The sequence below is a fragment of the Poromitra crassiceps genome (assembly GCF_964638095.1).
Source record: "Poromitra crassiceps genome assembly, chromosome: 18".
Taxonomy (NCBI): domain Eukaryota; kingdom Metazoa; phylum Chordata; class Actinopteri; order Beryciformes; family Melamphaidae; genus Poromitra; species Poromitra crassiceps.
This window is the reverse complement of record NC_139636.1, coordinates 12100092-12119938: the sequence shown is the minus strand read 5'-3', so window position 1 is coordinate 12119938 and position 19847 is coordinate 12100092. Positions and strand designations below refer to the sequence as shown.

The 19847-nt window shown below is 47.0% G+C and overlaps 1 protein-coding gene across 1 annotated transcript in view; it reads right to left on the bottom strand.

The window, feature by feature from the left end:
- Window positions 1-19847, bottom strand: part of lamb4 (laminin, beta 4) — a 42387-nt gene that overhangs the window by 11142 nt on the left and 11398 nt on the right. The window contains exons 4-22 of the mRNA XM_083654946.1: window positions 17947-18082; window positions 17757-17830; window positions 17208-17396; window positions 16909-16972; window positions 16592-16806; window positions 16149-16269; window positions 15184-15372; window positions 14247-14402; window positions 13538-13650; window positions 13120-13199; window positions 10603-10765; window positions 7823-8305; window positions 6808-6990; window positions 5550-5662; window positions 4780-4897; window positions 4484-4664; window positions 3273-3416; window positions 2006-2237; window positions 103-254 (exon numbers count right to left, since the gene is read on the bottom strand). Coding sequence (XP_083511072.1) covers window positions 103-254; window positions 2006-2237; window positions 3273-3416; window positions 4484-4664; window positions 4780-4897; window positions 5550-5662; window positions 6808-6990; window positions 7823-8305; window positions 10603-10765; window positions 13120-13199; window positions 13538-13650; window positions 14247-14402; window positions 15184-15372; window positions 16149-16269; window positions 16592-16806; window positions 16909-16972; window positions 17208-17396; window positions 17757-17830; window positions 17947-18082 — 3106 coding nt within the window. The remainder of the gene's footprint in view (window positions 1-102; window positions 255-2005; window positions 2238-3272; window positions 3417-4483; window positions 4665-4779; window positions 4898-5549; window positions 5663-6807; window positions 6991-7822; window positions 8306-10602; window positions 10766-13119; window positions 13200-13537; window positions 13651-14246; window positions 14403-15183; window positions 15373-16148; window positions 16270-16591; window positions 16807-16908; window positions 16973-17207; window positions 17397-17756; window positions 17831-17946; window positions 18083-19847) is intronic.

Here is a 19847-nt window from a genome sequence, read left to right as displayed (position 1 = left end):
TTGACCATTTACAGTATGGCATTACCACAGATAATCGCCAAGTGCCACAAAGCCTGTTACAAGAAGCATGTTTGCACGTCAGTAATTACATTTACTGCCTACCTGTATGTCCATCCAAGCAGTTGCAGGTCAGACTGCGGGAGTCCTTGTTGCAGGAACTTGCGAAGAATCGTTCGCTGGTCTGAACATCTGGACACAGGCAAGGCTCACAGGGCTCTCTGGAAACCGGGTCACCGTAAAAACCCTCCACACACCTGAGTCAGCAACATAGAATTGTAAGAATCGATACATTTACAGGACACCTGTCACAGTGGTCTCGAGTGGTGTGCCCCCTGGTTAGTATACCTGTCACAGTGGTCTCCAGTGGTGTGCCCCCTGGTCAGTATACCTGTCACAGTGGAGTCCAGTGGTGTGCCTTCTGGTCAGTATACCTGTCACAGTGGTGTCCAGTGGCATGCCCCCTGGTCAGTATACCTGTCACAGTGGTCTCCAGTGGTGTGCCCCCTGGTCAGTATACCTGTCACAGTGGAGTCCAGTGGTGTGCCTTCTGGTCAGTATACCTGTCACAGTGGTCTCCAGTGGCATGCCTTCTGGTCAGTATACCTGTCACAGTGGTGTCCAGTGGCATGCCCCCTGGTCAGTATACCTGTCACAGTGGTCTCCAGTGGTGTGCCCCCTGGTCAGTATACCTGTCACAGTGGTCTCCAGTGGTGTGCCCCCTGGTCAATATACCTGTCACAGTGGAGTCCAGTGGTGTGCCTTCTGGTCAGTATACCTGTCACAGTGGTGTCCAGTGGCATGCCCCCTGGTCAATATACCTGTCACAGTGGTGTCCAGTGGTGTGCCTTCTGGTCAGTATACCTGTCACAGTGGTGTCCAGTGGTGTGCCCCCTGGTCAGTATACCTGTCACAGTGGTGTCCAGTGGCATGCCCCCTGGTCAGTATACCTGTCACAGTGGTCTCCAGTGGCGTGCCCCCTGGTCAGTATACCTGACACAGTGGTCTCCAGTGGCATGCCCCCTGGTCAGTATACCTGTCACAGTGGTGTCCAGTGGCGTGCCCCCTGGTCAGTATACCTGACACAGTGGTCTCCAGTGGCGTGCCCCCTGGTCAGTATACCTGACACAGTGGTCTCCAGTGGCATGCCCCCTGGTCAGTATACCTGTCACAGTGGTGTCCAGTGGTGTGCCCCCTGGTCAGTATACCTGTCACAGTGGAGTCCAGTGGCGTGCCCCCTGGTCAGTATACCTGTCACAGTGGTCTCCAGTGGCGTGCCCCCTGGTCAGTATACCTGTCACAGTGGTGTCCAGTGGCATGCCCCCTGGTCAGTATACCTGTCACAGTGGTGTCCAGTGGCGTGCCCCCTGGTCAGTATACCTGTCACAGTGGTCTCCAGTGGTGTGCCCCCTGGTCAGTATACCTGTCACAGTGGTCTCCAGTGGCATGCCCCCTGGTCAGTATACCTGTCACAGTGGTCTCCAGTGGTGTGCCCCCTGGTCAGTAGTCTCTTAAAACAGACTGTCTCATCTACATCCGGCGAATGCAGCTATATACAGTCTGTACGTTACACCCCCAAAACACGCACAAGGAAGTTGGGAAAAAAACCTTCAGACTGGAAGGAAGTTCTACGGAATCCGACCAATCACGACACGCGAATGCGGCATATTGGATTCTGATTGGACTAATGAGCAGAAGACCCGCCTTTCTGCCGGCATATTGGATTCTGATTGGACTAATGAGCGGAAGACCCGCCTTTCTGCTTCCCATTCCGGTTGGTGCATGATTCTTCCCCACGAAGTACAGACGGTATGGCGGAAGCATTTGAAAATTGCGGAAGCCAACTCGTCTGTTCTAAGAGACTACCTGGTCAGTATACCTGTCACAGTGGTCTCCAGTGGCATGCCCTCTGGTCAGTATACCTGTCACAGTGGTCTCCAGTGGCATGCCCCCTGGTCAGTATACCTGTCACAGTGGTCTCCAGTGGCGTGCCCTCTGGTCAGTATACCTGTCACAGTGGTCTCCAGTGGCGTGCCCCCTGCAGTTGAGGCAGGCTCCGTTCTCCTGGCTGCAGAGCTCAGCGAGGCCGTGGCACTCACAGGGCCGACACAGCGGGTAGCCCCAGTAGCCCGGCTGGCAGACGTCGCAGCGGCGGCCCGCCACCTCCATACGGCACGGACACTGACCTCTCACCTGGTCGCACAGCTCCGACACCGAGCCACGCGGGTCGCAGTCACACGCTGGATGAAGAGAGCAGAGGGGAATGGGTGTGTGGCAGTCATCTATATGCTTTGCTGTTGTTACATCGTTTCCTTTTAAGTTTGGATGTCATTTAGTTTCTTGCAATCAGTTCAGTTGTGCCTTTATCTGAAATCTTCTTTTTGGGTTTTATTATTTTGGGTCTATGTGTAATTTCTGGTCCAATGCTGTTTCACAATCGACAACAATAAACCTTCTGTCAAGTTCTACCCACTTAAGATCCTGAGATGACCACCGGTTTTTGGAACAAAAATGTATACTACAAAAAATGTATACTATAGAGAGCCAAAGTGAAACGTCACTTCCTGCTTTCTCCCTGTACCAGCGCTGAAATAAATATGAATGGCAGTGAACGGAGAATAACGTTACTTTTTTGATCCCGTTTGAATTGTGCCACGGGGTGCCAACGTAAGTTTTGTCAATTTAAAACATAACTTTGCATAAGTTTGTCGTCAAACTGAAACGTAGGGGTTAGTTTCGTATAAAAACTACATAGCTGGTGGAAGTTCGGAGCATGTCGCCGGTCTTCAGCTTTGCCGGTAGAGAAAGTGACGTCACTTAGGTGACAGTGTATGTAGTCTTTCTGATTTATAACTTGTAGCGCAACAGTTTGGCGTCAAACTGCGACTTTCTTGACATGCAAAGTTATGTTTTAAATTGACAAAATTACCATTGGCACCCCGTGCCATGTTTGTTAGGAATGTCCTCACACAATTTTCAACCACTTTTTGGTATACTATTATGGTCTTATTTTTATAAGTTTAAATTATCATCCTGCCTTTTAAACACCCCTCCATACTGCTACCGTAAACCTGACAGGACCAACACACTACGACCAACACTACAATCAACCACTAAACAAGGTAAATGGCATTCATCTCTATTCTTATTATATATGAATGCATGTTGAAAACCCTGCTGTGGTGTCTGTCTATTGTGGCTATGAGAAATAAGGTGGACTGATCTGTTGGGGCTCACAATATTAATTGATGACTTTGTTAGTAACAGTTACGTACATTTGCAGCCTTCCGGTCCGAATCCAAAGGTCAACGGTGCGCAGGTATCGCAGCAACGGCCAATCACGTTAGGCTTACACTCACAAACCCCGCCCAGCTTGCTGCAGGACGGCCCCCGAGAGCCCTGCACATTACACCTGCAGGCTGAAACACATCGCATACTTTAGAGCCACTTTCATGTGGAATGCAGTGATAAACAAAAAAAGAGAGAAACAATACCAAATAGTGCAAGTGAAATAAAGTGGCTTCTATCCTGTGTGTACTGTTTTCAGAAGGAAAAACAGAGACACACATACATGCACACATACACATACACATACACATACACATACACATACACATACACATACACATACACATACACATACACATACACATACACATACACATACACATACATTCTCATACCCAACATGTCCTATTTGTCAGGGGGACCCCTCAGTCACTTCTTAACGCATGGGGTACCCTTCTTTGTCATTTTTGGACATGCAGGGTAGTCCTACTAGTCCAATAGACTGCCATAGAAATCCCACAATGTCTGAAATCGATGTCACGCAAGTGTGACAATCAAAAAAGCCCGGGTGCAGTGGAGGTGTAAAATGCTTTCCTTTCATCCTGGGGACCACAGTTCAATTCCCAGCATGTTCAAAGTCTACATTACAACCGTAAGGCATTTAACATTTTTGTGATTTAACCCTAACCCTAACCCAAACCATAACCATCACCTTAGCTAATCAAGTTTTTTAATGGCCTAATAACCAACGTTGTTTTACTTGCCTAAACATAACCAGGGAACGTGGCAACGTTTTCGAATTAATTGATGGAGGAACATAACTGGTCGATGGCGTCGAAGAATGATGAAAAAGGGTAGTATCCTGTGCGTTAAGAAGTGACGCCAAGGGGTCAACATATTATAGACGGTTTTAACTTGACAACATAAACATTTTAAATTCCCCCTAGCTTACTTCCTGTTGCTAATACAACAGCTGACAGGAAATAAGATAGGTTTCAAATTCAGCAATAAGCCCCAAGATGGTTTACAGTGACTTTACAACGGTTAAGCGTGCCGTAAACACCTCTTAGCTGTTGTAAAATCACTGTAAACCACAGCCTCACACAATACTATGAAAACGATCTATTGGACGAGTTTGAATTGAGAATGCATTGATACTTTCCATAATATGAGTAGACTTGGCTGGCCTGTTACTCACGCTCAGCTCCGTTGTTGATGCGAGCGGACATGCTGCTGATGAGGCCCTCACACACCTCGGGCAGCGCCTCCTGCTGGCCGGGCTCAGCAGCCAGCCCCATGCAGCCGAACAGCCGGTACGAGTCCAGCTCGCTCTGCGAACACAAGTCCTGCACCGCCTCGATCCGCGGAATCAGACCCATCTGGACAACAGACAGCCACTGACAGTCATTTTGAGGCCCAGGCAACTCACTATAGAGCAGCTGCTGAAATCAAATTAAAACCAATATTATTTTTCAAGCACATAGAACGTCTTACAGAGTCGACAAGGATGTGTGAGCTGGATCTGGGATCAGAGTTGGGGTGTTTAAAGATGATGTCCACAAAGTACCGCCCCCCCGCATTCAGACACACCGGTTCGTCCAATATGGCGCTCCTGGGAACAAACAAATTTTAGTAGTAAACAACTGTTCCCAATAAAAACGTATGGAACTTCCACATGATTGATGGCTTTGTCAGCAGTTATCTGCCAACTCCATGTACTGTATTGAGAGATGACATGTAGTCCAAAGCACTGCAGTAGTCAGGAATTCATCATAGAATTAACACATAAAAATGGCGAGTTACATTCTGAAACATTGAGTGCATTTACACCGACATTAATATTACAATGTTATTCAGGATTTCTAAGTATTCTGTTTAATGGCTGGTGAATGATTGTGCATTTAATATGAACTTATCTTTGTTGATGTCACTGTTCAGGCTTAGTAAACACAATAGTTGTCATTATTAACAAAAGATGTGTAACAAAATGAATTAGTGCAGTTGTTCATGTGCATTTAACGTTAACTAATCTTTCTTAATGTTGTTATTCATGTTAGATTTCCAAGTTAGTAATGCATTAATTAACATTAGTTAATGAACGGATATTTAATGTAAAATGTTACCATAAATTTCAGGCACTTAAGCAGGGGTGTTTATGATGAAGATGAAGAGGCATATATCAACAGCTTATTCTGAGTAAGACCTTCGTCAGGAGGACTGTGTGCAGGTGAGCAGACACAGTGATGTCTGTCACAGCGTCTCACCTGGCGATCCCAAGCAGGGTGAGAGTTCTGGCTTCTGTTGGATCTCTGGAGCAGCGGCCGTCACCAGGAGACAGAGGGATGATGCTGACCGAGGCCAGCCAGTCGTCTGGAGACTGCAACGCAACAGCTCAACACGTCAGGCTCACACTTATTACTCTGGTTTGTTGTAGTACACTGAAATTTGTGTATGTACTGTAAGTATGTAGCATGTACACGTGTAGTAGCCGGAGATACATGTGCGACTACAATACATGGGACCAATGGCAAATAATGACTGTACATTAATCCTTTTGGAGAGGGAAAAAACAATACCTAAAATATAAAGATTAATACTGTATATTCTAGAGAGTCTAAGTTGATATACTGTAAATACAAAAGAACTAGCCTATATAAGTGTTGTTTAGCTTGTGTTAGTGCAAGTCCAGAGTGTTATTCCAAAACACTATTTCAGTCAGGACCACTGGTAGTCAAAAGGAAACTTTTATTGCCATATCCAATAGTTATATATTTGGTGGCATGTTCTGGGAGCTCCCTGCCCTTCCATGTGTGTGAGAACTGCTCAGCAAAAAAACAAAAACAAACAAACAAACAAAAAGGACAGCTACACAACAGAGCAGCAACAATGACAATGAACAGAAATAACATTGTTTAAGTCAGACACAGCATGTAAGGAGGAGCTGGAGGCAGGTTGCAAACGGCTTGCAGAGGAAGCAGAAAAAAAGTAGGCGGAGATGAAACAGTTTTAAATGAGGCGCCTTGTATGAAATTTGCCAATTGAATGCATAAAGAGAATCAGCTGAGCCATCGGCATCAGCTGATGTGGGCTGAGTTTGTGAGCTGAGTTTGCCTTCGTGGCCTGCCAGAACTAATGCTATGCTCAATATAGCATTTCTTTAAAAAGAAATCATTCAATATCTCTCAAATATAGATGGTCCAGTCTGTAAGTGTTAGCTCTTAAGGCCATGGCACATCAATCAAACATTATCCAACAAGTGCGGCAGTTGTTGAATAATGTTTGACTGGTGTGCCATATGGGCTAAACACAGACAACCAAGGATTGAAGATGTCAAATCTGAGCAAACATCTCCAAACATCTCCAAACAAGGACAGACACACCAAACAAACATCTGTGCTTGTCTGTGTTTGTTGTAGAATGTTTGATTGGTGTGCCATGGGCTTTAGGTTACCCACTCTCTCAGCAAGTAAAATAATGACTTGGACATGCTGGTGTCACTGTGCTGGCGGTGCGTACCACTACCTCGGGCTCGTAGCGGATGACCAGGTGGTAGTCCAGAGAGGAGGGGATGTTGTCAACAGTGAACCTCAGCCCCGCCCCGTCCAGCACGCGGACGAATCCCGGGCCGGTCCAGGTGACCGGCTCACCCTCCGTCCTCCGCCGAGGGACGATCTGCAGCGCCGAGCCTGGGTCCAGAGGAATCGTCTGCATGGAGAACAGGAGACAAACATCCATCCAAAACACACCAGCCATTATTCCTGTTCCCAGCCAAATGTCAAGTTTAAGCCAGAAAAACAAACATTTCAATGTGGCCCTAAACGGCTCTAAACCACGGCATGACTGTTGCCACACCTGAGCTCTACACTGCATTCACTTGTTTTCTTTTTCTTTTCATCATGTTTTTTTCTCATATTCTTCTCCCATTTTCTCCCCAATTGTACGCCCAGCAGCCTACAGCCTCTGAAAATCACTCAGGACCGGTGCAAGAAGCGTCCACAAGCGATTGAGAGTGAATGCGAGTCCCCATCAAGTTTCATGGTCATAGGCCACTGTGAAGTGGACTTCTGATAGATTGAATTTTGTAAAAATCTGTTTGGCTAATAACTGCGATCATTCCAACAAATATTTTTGTTCTGGGATGTCCATGGACCATGCATCTCAAATTTGGTGCCATTTTCAGGTTCAGGAGGAGATACTCAAAGTTTCTTCAAAATTTCCAAGATGGCAGAAAATCTACGCAGACAAACCTTATGGGTTTTAATTTGAAATTTGTGACAGCTGTACCAAATTTCAAGTGTTGAGGTCAAACGAGGCGGCCGGGAGGGCCATTTAAGTTTCAATGTGACAAAATGGCTTGGAGATCTGCTTAACGCAGTTTACCATGTGTGTGCCAAATTTGAAAACTTTTGGCCTTTATTGATAGGTCAGGAGAGATTGACAGGAAAATGAAGGCAGAGAGAGGAGGGAGGAGGATTAAGACTTTTCCTGAATGGTTTGTCCTCTACCGCTGGAGCCACCATGACTGAGGATGTCCTACCTTGCCCTGTCTCCTCTTGCGGATTTGTCTTCGAGTCCGTCGGACCAACACAAAGCGGCCGTTGCTGTACTTGAAGTCGTAGCCCTGCTCCCTGAAGTACTTCTCACACTTAGGCAGACCTGTACGATTCAACTGGTAGGGTGGATCTGTATTGTACTGGTAGGGTGGATCTGTAGGCGGATCTGTAGGGTACTGGTAGGGTGGATCTGTAGGGTACTGGTAGGGTGGATCTGTAGGGTACTGATAGGGCGGATCTGTAGGGTACTGATAGGGCGGATCTGTAGGGTACTGGTAGGGGGGATTTGGGGGGTACTGGTAGGGGGGATTTGGAGGGTACTGGTAGGGAGGATTTGTAGGGTTCTGGTTGGGGGGATTTGGAGGGTACTGGTAGGGTGCATGTTTAGGGTACTGGTAGAGAGGATCTGTAGGGTACTGGTAGGGCGGATATGTAGGGTACTGGATGGGTGGATCTGTAGGGTTCAACTGGGAAGTTGGACACATTGAAACAGACAAACCACAGTTACTCTCAATGAGTACAACAATTAATAAAAATGTACTTAAACAACACGTTTGGTCAGGTCAGGACCCCTTTGCATCATTTTAACGCACTGGGTACACCTTTTTCCTCATTTATCAACACCACTTTTTTTTTTTGTTTACGTCACGAGACCGTAGCCAACAACTTATGGTTATGGTGAGAGAATGAAACAAATTGGATGAGGTTAGAGAATGGTTTGGTTATGTTTAAATAAGAAAAATGGTTGTTTTTATGTGGCTACCGGTTGAAATGTACCTGAAAACGCTGGGAATCAAACCCCGGCTGTCGGCATAGAAGACAAACGTTACCCATCCGCCAACCCGACCACAACGCCCTTACTGGCCCCCATTTTATTTCAGACTGGTTCTCTCGTGAGGGAGAAATCCACAAACGCTACAGATTAGTCTCCCGAAAATCTGTGTAAACATCGGCGCGGCCTGGGGTCCTCCAGGCTAGAGCGAGGTGCTTGGCGCAGCCGGATGACGTGCAGCGCACAGGCCTTCTTGAGGCATCTTTTCCACTGGATGCCTGACAACCAGGCATATAGCTGGATGCCTGTGTTGCTGGGAGGGCCTGGTAAGACGAAGGAGGAGAGCGGCTGGGAGCAACCCATAATGCCTTAGCCTCCAATGCACCGAAGGGTCTTTCAATGCTGCGGCGTAGCACTAGCTTTATTGCAGCGGATTGGGCGTGATCAACCCTTCTGCAGATAGAGTAGGAGGGCTGATCCGTGTGCGGCTGCTTCTGGGATGCGGGTCGGGGTCTTAATCGGCCTCGGCTGGGTCAACTGGGCGAGGGTGTATGATGTTGAACTGACCCGAAACACCTTACGACCCCAGTCAACATCACTGATGACGCGTCCCAGCGCATGCTGAAGTATGTTTAATGTAACTATATAGCTCTGGGTTCTCTGACCAGTGACAACTAGGAATAGACTAGGTGACAACCAGGTATAGATTGGTGACAAACTGGAGAGACAGTTGACGGTCGGAGAGACGGCAACCCGGTACGGGATGGGTTAGCACCCCAGACTGGTTCTCTCGTGAGGGAGAAATCCACAAACGCTACGGATTAGTCTCCCGAAAATCTGTGTAAACATCGGCGCGGCCTGGGGTCCTCCAGGCTAGAGCGAGGTGCTTGGCGCAGCCGGATGACGTGCAGCGCACAGGCCTTCTTGAGGCATCTTTTCCACTGGATGCCTGACAACCAGGCATATAGCTGGATGCCTGTGTTGCTGGGAGGGCCTGGTAAGACGAAGGAGGAGAGCGGCTGGGAGACAACCCATAATGCCTTAGCCTCCAATGCACCGAAGGGTCTTTCAATGCTGCGGCGTAGCACTAGCTTTATTGCAGCGGATTGGGCGTGATCAACCCTTCCGCGGGCAACGTTGCAGATAGAGTAGGAGGGCTGATCCATGTGCGGCTGCTTCTGGGATGCGGGTCGGGGTCTTAATCGGCCTCGGCTGGGTCAACTGGGCGAGGGTGTATGATGTTGAACTGACCCGAAACACCTTACGACCCCAGTCAACATCACTGATGACGCGTCCCAGCGCATGCTGAAGTATGTTTAATGTAACTACATTGTCACCCTCGTGGCGTCAATTTCAGATGTTGTGGGAGTTCTATAGAAGTCTATTGGACTACCCTGCACGTTGTGGGAGTTCTATAGAGGTCTATTGGACTACTCTGCATGTTGTGGGAGTTCTATAGAAGTCTATTGGACTACCCTGCATGTTGTGGGAGTTCTATAGAAGTCTATTGGACTAGCCTGCACGCTGTGGGAGTTCTACAGAAGTATATTGGACTACCCTGCAGTGCACGTTGTGGGAGTTCTATAGAGGTCTATTGGACTACCCTGCACATTGTGGGAGTTCCATAGAAGTCTATTGGACTACCCTGCACGTTGTGGGAGTTCCATAGAAGTCTATTGGACTACCCTGCACATTGAAAAATGACTAAAAAGGGGTACCCAGTGTGTTAAGTGATGCCGAGGAGTCTTGACCAAACGTGAGTATTTGACGAGTTGACTAAACCATATATGAAATGAATCGAAAGGTCCAGTAATTAATTTGAATTCAAGTTCACTCTTAGTCATTGACTCCTAGTCAATTTCTCTGATCATAGTAACAACATTATTTGGTAATACAGAAATTCTCCACCAAGTGTATTAATAAATAGGTGAACTTCTCTGACCATCAGATGGGTTCTACTTCTAGAGGTCAGAGGTCATGCTTAGCACACACCAGAGAAGAAGAAGGAGAGCTCCCGCGGTCCAGTGGAGCAGCGTTCTCTGCCTCGTACAGGAAGTAGTCCAGAGGGCGCAAAAAGTGGCCGGGGGCGGGGTCAGCGCACTGCCGGCCTGCCATGTTGGGCAAACACTGACATTGTCCGTTCTCTCGAGAGCACCTGGGGTAACACACAAGACTCACAGTGACTTAAAGCAACAATCTGTGACATTTTGCATAAACATACCTTTCTGTTTTTCTACTTTCTATCACACACTGATATAACACATTAGTGACCAGCAGTCACCCCACAGAGCCCAGTCCCTCCCTCCATGCACCAGAGTCTCCCAGCCCCTGCACAGTTGTTTGACAGCAATGGATTAAGTGGCCCAAACCAGCAACCGGAGGGAATCGCTACAGTTTCTCCAAACATTGACTGCCATCATTATCAGTTACGCCGCCGAACGCTTTGGCCACACCAAGCCCACCACCTACACCTTAAGCCGCAGGGCCACCAAAATACATCTACTGTGGCAGGAGATTTGAACCCTCAAAAACCAATATAAGACATCCACCGAAGGAGACAAGCAAGCATTAGCCGACCTATGGCAGAACTCCTCCGACACTTATGGAAGATATTGAAGGTCATATGGCGAAGGGAGAGAGTTGCTGACCAGTGGAGCTGTGCTGAGGGAGTTTGGATCCCCAAAGAGGAAAACTCAAAAGAACATCAATCAGCTTCAATCAATCTCATTGAAGGGAAGGTGTTTTTCAGCATCGTCTCCTGAAGATTCACTGAGTCTCTCCTCCAAAATACTGTAGCTACATCGACCCCTCAGTGCAGAAGGGTGGGATTCTTGGAGTTCCCGGTTGGACTGATGTAGTCATCAAAGAAGCCCATGAAAACAGAGGCGACCTTGTTGTTCTGTGGTTAGACCTGGCCAATGCCTATGGGTCCATACCGCACAGACTGATTGAGCTGGCACTACAGACTACACTGTCACCATGTTCCCAGCAAGATCAAGGACCTGATGCTGAGGGTCAATTCTAGGTCAGAACATCGGACTGGCATCGATAAATGAAAAGGAATAATAACAGGCTGTACCATCTGTTATTCTTTTTGCCCTTTTAGAAGGTAGCAGCGTGCACAACTCCAAGTTTGAAGCACAGTGTTGTTGGGTTCCCGGTTGCAACAGTGAACAGTAAAGGACGAAAAACTGGCACTCACAAATCAACTTATCTTGTTTAATGTGGCAAAGAAACGTATGCGTTTCAGCCTTAAGCCATCGTCAGCGTAACAAGAATAGTGAAAAAAGGCAGTTTAAATACAAGGGTGAGCTTCACACGCCAACCAACAGGAGAGTAGATTACATAATTCGAGACTGATCATGCTGGAGCTCACAGTGCCCTGGGAAGAGCATATTGAAGAAGCCAGGAACTGGTGGATAAGTGCCAGGCCAGGCCAGGCTGGAAGATGCAGTATGAGCCCATAGAGGTGGGCTGTAGAGGCTTTGCAAGACATTCACTTTGCAAAGCCCTCAACCGATTGGACATTAACAGGTGCGGCAAAGAAGAAGCCACAGAGAAAGCCACCAGGTGGCTTTGGATTAAGAGGGCTGATCCGTGGGTGGTTGCTGCTGGGACGGAAGCCCGGGCCTGATCAACCCTGGCCTGGTTGCTTGGGTGAGGGTGTCAGATGTTGTGAGACCCAAAACACCCGAGGAGTCCAGGTCACATCACTGTTGATGCGTCCCTGTGGATCAAGAAGATGTATCTTGCACACAGGTGATCTGTGGGAAGTGCAGTACATAAACACCACAGTGATGCTGAGGGACCAAGATGGAGAAAGACACAAAAGAAAATAATATCTTGTAGGGTGCATACATGTTTAGCATGGGCAGTCCAGCAGTAGTGTAGTGTTAGTGCCATGCTGCAGGACCACCTGGCTATAAACATACATGTTTAGCATGGGCAGTCCAGCAGTAGTGTAGTGTTAGTGCCATGCTGCAGGACCACCTGGATATAAACATACATGTTTAGCATGGGCAGTCCAGCAGTAGTGTAGTGTTAGTGCCATGCTGCAGGACCACCTGGATATAAACATACATGTTTAGCATGGGCAGTCCAGCAGTAGTGTAGTGTTAGTGCCATGCTGCAGGACCACCTGGATATAAACATACATGTTTAGCATGGGCAGCCCAGCAGTACTGTAGTGTTAGTGCCATGCTGTAGGACCACCTGATATAAACATACATGTTTAGCATAGGCAGTCCAGCAGTAGTGTAGTGTTAGTGCCATGCTGCAGGACCACCTGGATATAAACATACATGTTTAGCATAGGCAGTCCAGCAGTAGTGTAGTGTTAGTGCCATGCTGCAGGACCACCTGGATATAAACATACATGTTTTGACATGCTACTGTACAGTGCAGGGCGTTGACTTTTCACAAGCAGACAAAGAGAGTGTCAGAGTGAACCTACATTGCACTGTCTGTCAGAGTGAACCTACATTGCACTGTGTGTCAGAGTGAACCTACATTGCACTGTGTGCTCCTCCAATGTCACAGTCACAAGGTGCACAGAGGTACACAGTGTTGCCCAGACCCCAGTAACCTGGCTGGGGACAGATGATAGAGGAGAAACAGTTCATGAAAATATTACACTTTGGTGTTGAAAAGTTGTCTTATAGGCTCTAACGATGTATGATGTATGTAGTGTATGACAACTGAAAAAGTCAATAGAAAAGAATAGAAGAATTAAGTGCTTATTCAGACACTACTTTATACACTGAAATGCTGTCACTCCACTGGCTTAGCTTGCATTCTGATTTATTGGATTAAACAGTGGTTTTCAGTTCCAGAATCCTGCTGGTTTTCATTCTATTCATCTGATAACGGACTGCTCTACACCTGGGATGCAGGATGTTCAACCCTGCTGATAGTACAGTATACCTACCAGACACTGGTCGCAGAACGGTCCTGTGGCCAGACGGTCACATACACACTGTCCTGTCTGCTGGTCACATGCATGGGGGAACAGGACGCTGCCCAGCAGGTTACAGCTACACACTGCATGCGATACAGAGGGAGAGCCAGAGAGATGAGAAGGAGAAGAACGCAAACTCGATTCTCTGAAAGCCTGACCAACTGGATGACACCTGGACATTTAACAATCCTCAGAGAAACAGTGAAAGGTCTACTACAGACCCAGGTCAAAAAGAATGTGTAAATGCCTACATGAACTAGGCAAATGTAACTGAAATGTAATTTATGCACATTTTCTATGACAGTTAAACTGACAGAATCTGAAATACCCCTCCAATCTTTTATCATCATGAAATTATATTGCATTGACAACTCCTAGATCTTTTCTTTTCTTTAAAAATTTAAATTGATACTGGACTCTTGTTCATTTTGACTCATGAGATCTACATTTTGACTTGGCCACACCTCTTGAATGGATATCGCTCAGAGTCATATTGTTGTCTGTCCCCCTTGCAGTGTATGATACCCTGTCGTCCTTTAGATGTGTCAGCATGGATTGTATCTGCACCAACGCGTGTTGGTGCAGATACAGAAGACAAATTCTTGCACATTTATTGCATTTGGCAGACAAAAAGAAGACTGATCATATTGTTGGTTGTTATGTGATCTTGAATCCTTACTCTGGCAGCCGGAGGGATCGTCCTGTCTGAGGCCAAAGAAGTTGCGTTTACACTGATCGCAGCGTTGCCCCTCCACGTTCTCCTTGCAGACACACTGACCCGACACCGGGTCACACAGGCCGTCTCCCTGGGAGCCTGCTGCGTCGCAGTCACACGCTGTAGGAGAGGGAACACAAATGCTTCAGGGAGATTGATTGACATCAATGTTGTATGAAACATAACCTAGGTTTATCAGGTTTAATATGTAGGTACAATAGGTAGGAATTTTTGCATAATTGGGTGAGGGGGCATGTCCCGCAGACTCGGGCTAAAAAATGATGTCACACAAGCAAGATGGCTTCTCTGGGAAACAAGATATTTTGGTTTCACTTTTGCATAGCGGGAGGAAGTGGAGACGCATGGTTTATAGAGTCAATGGTTTTAACCAACAGTTGACTCTGCCGATATAGTCTGTAGGTCCGTGGCCTCTAGGGGTAGTGTAGCGGTAGATTCTCTGCAAACCAATCGCAGGTTTGCGCGCCTGTGTTGCCTCCGGCTTGGTCGGGTGTCCATACAGGGCGGCACGATTGGCTGTGTCCTGGTCGCTGCAGTAGCGCCATCTCTGGTCGGTCGGGGCGCCTGTTCGGGGCAGAATGGAACTGGTGGGAAAAGCGTGATCCTCCAACGTGCTACGTCCTGCCGGTACAGCGCCCCCCTGTCAGGTGAAAAGAAGCGGCTGGCAACTGCGCATGTGTCGTAGGAAGCGTGGTGCTAGTCTACGGCTCTCCACAGATCGGCAGCGGGGGTGGAGCAGCGACCGGGGCAGAAGGGGGAAATTGGCCAAGTACAATTGGGGAGAAAATGGGAGGGAGGGGGGGGGGACAACAGAAAAATAGTATGTAGGTCCATGTAGCACTACTGGTATGGACTCATTGTATATGAAGATGTAGAAACATACGGATGCAGCCACGTGGGTCGTGCAGTGCTCTCTGTGGGTCCTGGTGCAGGTAAGGCCTGCACTGCTCACACTGAGGCCCGACACGCTGGTTTCGGCAGTCGTCACACACTCCCCCGCTCTCTCCGCCAGAGGCCTCGAATCGCGCGGCGTCGAAGTGACACCGCTCAGAGTGGCCGTGACAGTTACACCCTGACGGAGGAGGCAAACCAACATGCATTTAAAGAGTAAATAAACTCTAGACTTTTGTGGGTTTGCTGACATCTAATGGTTAAATGTGTGCTGTTGCAATTGCCATCTGCTATTGGCTGATCTTTTTGAGCCAAGTGATGTCACCTTTAGTACAACAGGTGATGACATCACATGGTACCAAAGATCAGCCAATTGCAGAGGTCTAGGGTTCAGTTACTTATATTCCAAAACTAGATATCATCACCTGAAAAATGTGACACATTATCTGATCAATTAAAATTACAAAAAGAAAAAGATAGCTCCCTGCTAAATTGCGGAGCAAAGACCTTTGACATATTCTCTTGCACTCTGCTCGGTGTGTATCCTAGTCATGTGGATTACAAACAAAGCTTCCACTCTGGATCAGTGGCTGCAGGATATACTGTAAGGTTGTCTATCCACCATGAACTCTCTGGACTCCACTCTCCCCTTTTTGTTTTGTTTTTCTTTGTTTTTTGTCTCTCTTGCTCATTTCTGTCTGTCAGTATTTTGCATTGGTATATTTTGTCTGTGCACTGTTTTTGTCTGCTTTGCAAAAAAGTTAAATAAAATAATTTTTTTTAACAAATAATTAAATTATTCTTATATAAATCATAAAATGGTATAAATTGGTGACATCAATAGTTAAAAATGTATGAGATGTAATTCTACATTGAAAAGTGTGTTGAGTCCTTTACTAACAAGATAGTAGCATTTTTAGTAGCATCATTTAGACGAGTGAAAAGGAGAATGCCTACTCCTGCAGATGTTTGGTCCATGTTCTCCACCCGGCCTCCAGGGGGCGTCGTTATGAAAGTCCTGGCAGCTGTCACAGTTCTCACCAGCTGTGTTGTGTTGGCACACACAGCGACCGTGAACCTGAGAAAAGAAAAGAAAAAAGTGTCTACCTATTGTTGGCTTGATGCTGCAAAAACCTTTAATAATTCAATAGGTTTTCAGCAAATTTCCTTTGAATAGCTGTTACCTTGGATGATAGAGATCCCAACAGACAATAAATGCATCATGAATTTAATTTCAGAAACTTTATCTGATATTAAATCTAGACTTCACATTCATTGTATTAACAAGAGGTCCAGACACCGCAAGATGGCAGCCTCATCATTGGACTAAGGTGCGTATAGGGTTAACCACTCGACCACCCAAAAAACACATCCCGTAATTAAAGCAAAGGGTGGCGTACCATGCCTGGCACAGTGAACACGTCCCCCCTGCCTCCGTCCACAGGCATGCACTGGCTGGCGTGGCCGTTGCAGAAGCAGCTGCCGCGCACCACCATGTTGTACAGGGCGTAGTAGTACTTCTCGTGCGGGTTCCTGCGCCTGCGGCCCAGCAGGATGTCACCCAGCGTGAACAGACGGGTGAAGTTCACCCGGATGTTGGTCATGGTGATCAGCTCTAAAGATGGGGGGGGGGGGGGGGGGTAAAAATGAACAGTATTTGGAAAAGGTATTTGAGTTTTATGCAGCCAATAATGAAATGAAACAAACAGGACAAAACCTTGAATTCGGGGCGCATACGGGTTTTCTATTTGAAAGGTCGGGTCCAAAGCCTTCAGCACCACCTGGGATGGAAATACAGAAAGAAGCAGATATTTAAAGATGTACCGTAATTAGTGAAAACAGTAGGAGAAATGAATACATGCAGTGGTGTGTGTGTGTGTGTGTGTGTGTGTGTGTGTGTGTGTGTGTGTGTGTGTGTGTGTGTGTGTGTGTGTGTGTGTGCGCGTGTGTGTGTGCGTGTGTGCGTGCGTGCGTGTGTGTGTGTGTGCGTGTGTGTGTGTGTGTGCGCCCGTGCACCTCTCCATCAGTGGAAGGCTCGGACGAGGAGTATCGACTGTCGCAGACGACGTCGTCCACACTGTTGGCAGGCTGTGTGGAGGCCCAGGGGAAATGAGCCGCGCAGTCCTCCGCAAAGTAACGGAAAACCTTCCACGTCCGTCCATAGTCTTTGGACCGCTCCACCAGCATGGCTGCCGGACGGAAAGTCTGTGAAGAAGAAGCACAAGAAATGATAAAACATTTCAGTTCACACTTTCATCCAGGGACATGAGTCCTCTACTGGGGTTTGAGATTTTACTCTCAGCCAAAGATGAAGACACTTGCCTGTGTCAAGTATTTTGCACCCTTCATCCTATTTCTACAGTAACATAACTTGAAGTCCTTCTGTTGAGCACCGGTCTCTGTGGTGGAGATTACTATAAGGATGAGATGTGTACGCTTTTTCAAGACGACTAGAAATCGAGCACACTCGATTCCTAGGCTCAGCAGCAAAGAAGTGAAATGTTCCTTTGTGACACCATGAATAACTGAAACACTGTGTGTCTGTCTTCATGTTTGGTAGTTTACCTTGAAGGTGAGGATGAGATGACTGAACTGGAACAAGATGTCCAGGTCCAGTTGGATGCTGACTTGATGAACTCCTACAGATACAGTAAGAAACAGACAGACAGACAGACAGACAGACACTTTAATAACCTGGGGTAGTGGGGTTGAACATCAGAAAATCTATGATAAGATCTTCATGTCTTCAGCCTACCGTTCTCAGACTGCCACCACCTCATTTTGTGCTCAGGGTCGAAGTTGGTGATGACGTTGTCGATGCGGTGGCTGTCTGGGTTGCTGTCGCGGTCGTACTGCTCCTTGGAGTCACACGTGAAGCACTTCTGCTCCTCCTGACAGACCAAGAAGAGCATAGACATCATACCGAACTTCTCAATTATCCAGTTTCATCGTTTTTAGCATTGTCATGACTCATAACTAGTCACAACCCCAAAGCTATGTAGTCAAGTGCCTAGTCAAGAAAAAAACGTTCTAGTCATAAATCAGCAAGGAATATAAAGCATACACATTTACTTCCAAGATTAATAAAATACAATGACCGGCAGTGTACTGTAGGAATTTAGTCAGGGGCAAAGACAAAAATGCCCAGAGAAATCTCAGAATGCCCCTAAAAACCATGATCAAGGGGCAACAATTGCCCCCAAGATTTTGAGAATTTAATTTTCATCTGATTCATTTAATTTCCATTTCTAACACCCACTCAGCACCTGAAAGCTGGTTGCCAGGAGAAGGCGACAAAAAGCACACTCACACAAAGAGCACTAATTACTATTTTTTTAAAGTGCCCCCAACATTTTGTAAATGCCTAAATCTGCCTCGCTGTCAGGTGAAAAGAAGTGGCTGGCTACTGCACATGTATCGGATGAAGCATGTGCTACTCTACTGTACAACTCTTCCCAGACCAGCAGAGGGGGTGGAGCAACGACCAGGGCAGCAGCGGGAATTGGCCAAGTATAATTTGTGAGAAAATGGGAGAAAAATCAGGGGGAAAAACTTGATAAGAAAAGAAAGAAATATGTGTGAAATGTAACTGAAACACTCAAATTAATAATAGGGGGAGGTGCATGAAAAAGTGACAAGCCCACATACCAGGATGAAGAATGAACCTGCCTTGGAGAGAGAGAGAGAGAGAGAGAGAGAGAGAGAGAAAGAGAGAGACACACACACACACACACACACACACACACACACACACACACACACACACACACAGATAGAGAGAGAGAGAGACACACACACACACACACACACACACACACACAGATAGAGAGAGAGAGAGAGAGAGAGAGAGAGAGGGGAACAGAGGTAATGACGAGAGCTGGAAAACATAAATTGGTCCCCGGAGCGATGTAAAGGGAGAGCCAGGTAATGACCTATAAAGGTGGCAGATCAAGACTTGTCTCCAACACACACACACACACACACACACACACACACACACACACACGCACACACTCTCACACACACACACGCACACACACACACACACACACACACACACACCCACACCAGGGCGAGCCAGCTAGATGTCAGTCAAACCTGCGGCTTTAGGTTCACCTCATCACAGCTGCACTCTTATTTACACTGGGATATCTCAAAGTTTCCGGACTGGTGTCGTCAGTTTGATTATGGAGGCAGTGATACAGTGTTAAACTAGGACACTCAGTTTGATTATGGAGGCAGTGATACAGTGTTAAACTAGGACACTCAGTTTGATTATGGAGGCAGTGATACAGTGTTAAACTAGGACACTCAGTTTGATTATGGAGGCAATGATACAGTGTTAAACTAGGACACTCAGTTTGATCATGGAGGCAGTGATACAGTGTTAAACTAGGACACTCAGTTTGATCATGGAGGCAGTGATACAGTGTTAAACCAGGACACTCGGTGCTCTGTAGAGTGCATACCTCCGCCACGGCATGTTACCCCCAATGGTGGAAATGGCCAGGTTTTACTCTGGGAACCCTACTTACGCAGGATGGGGGTTCCCACACGCGGTGCTGCCTGCCCCCCCGCCCAGCATAGGATATTATTTCTGAATGCTGATTGTTGTTGTTTTTTTACTCATTATACCATTAGATAAAAATCTCATAC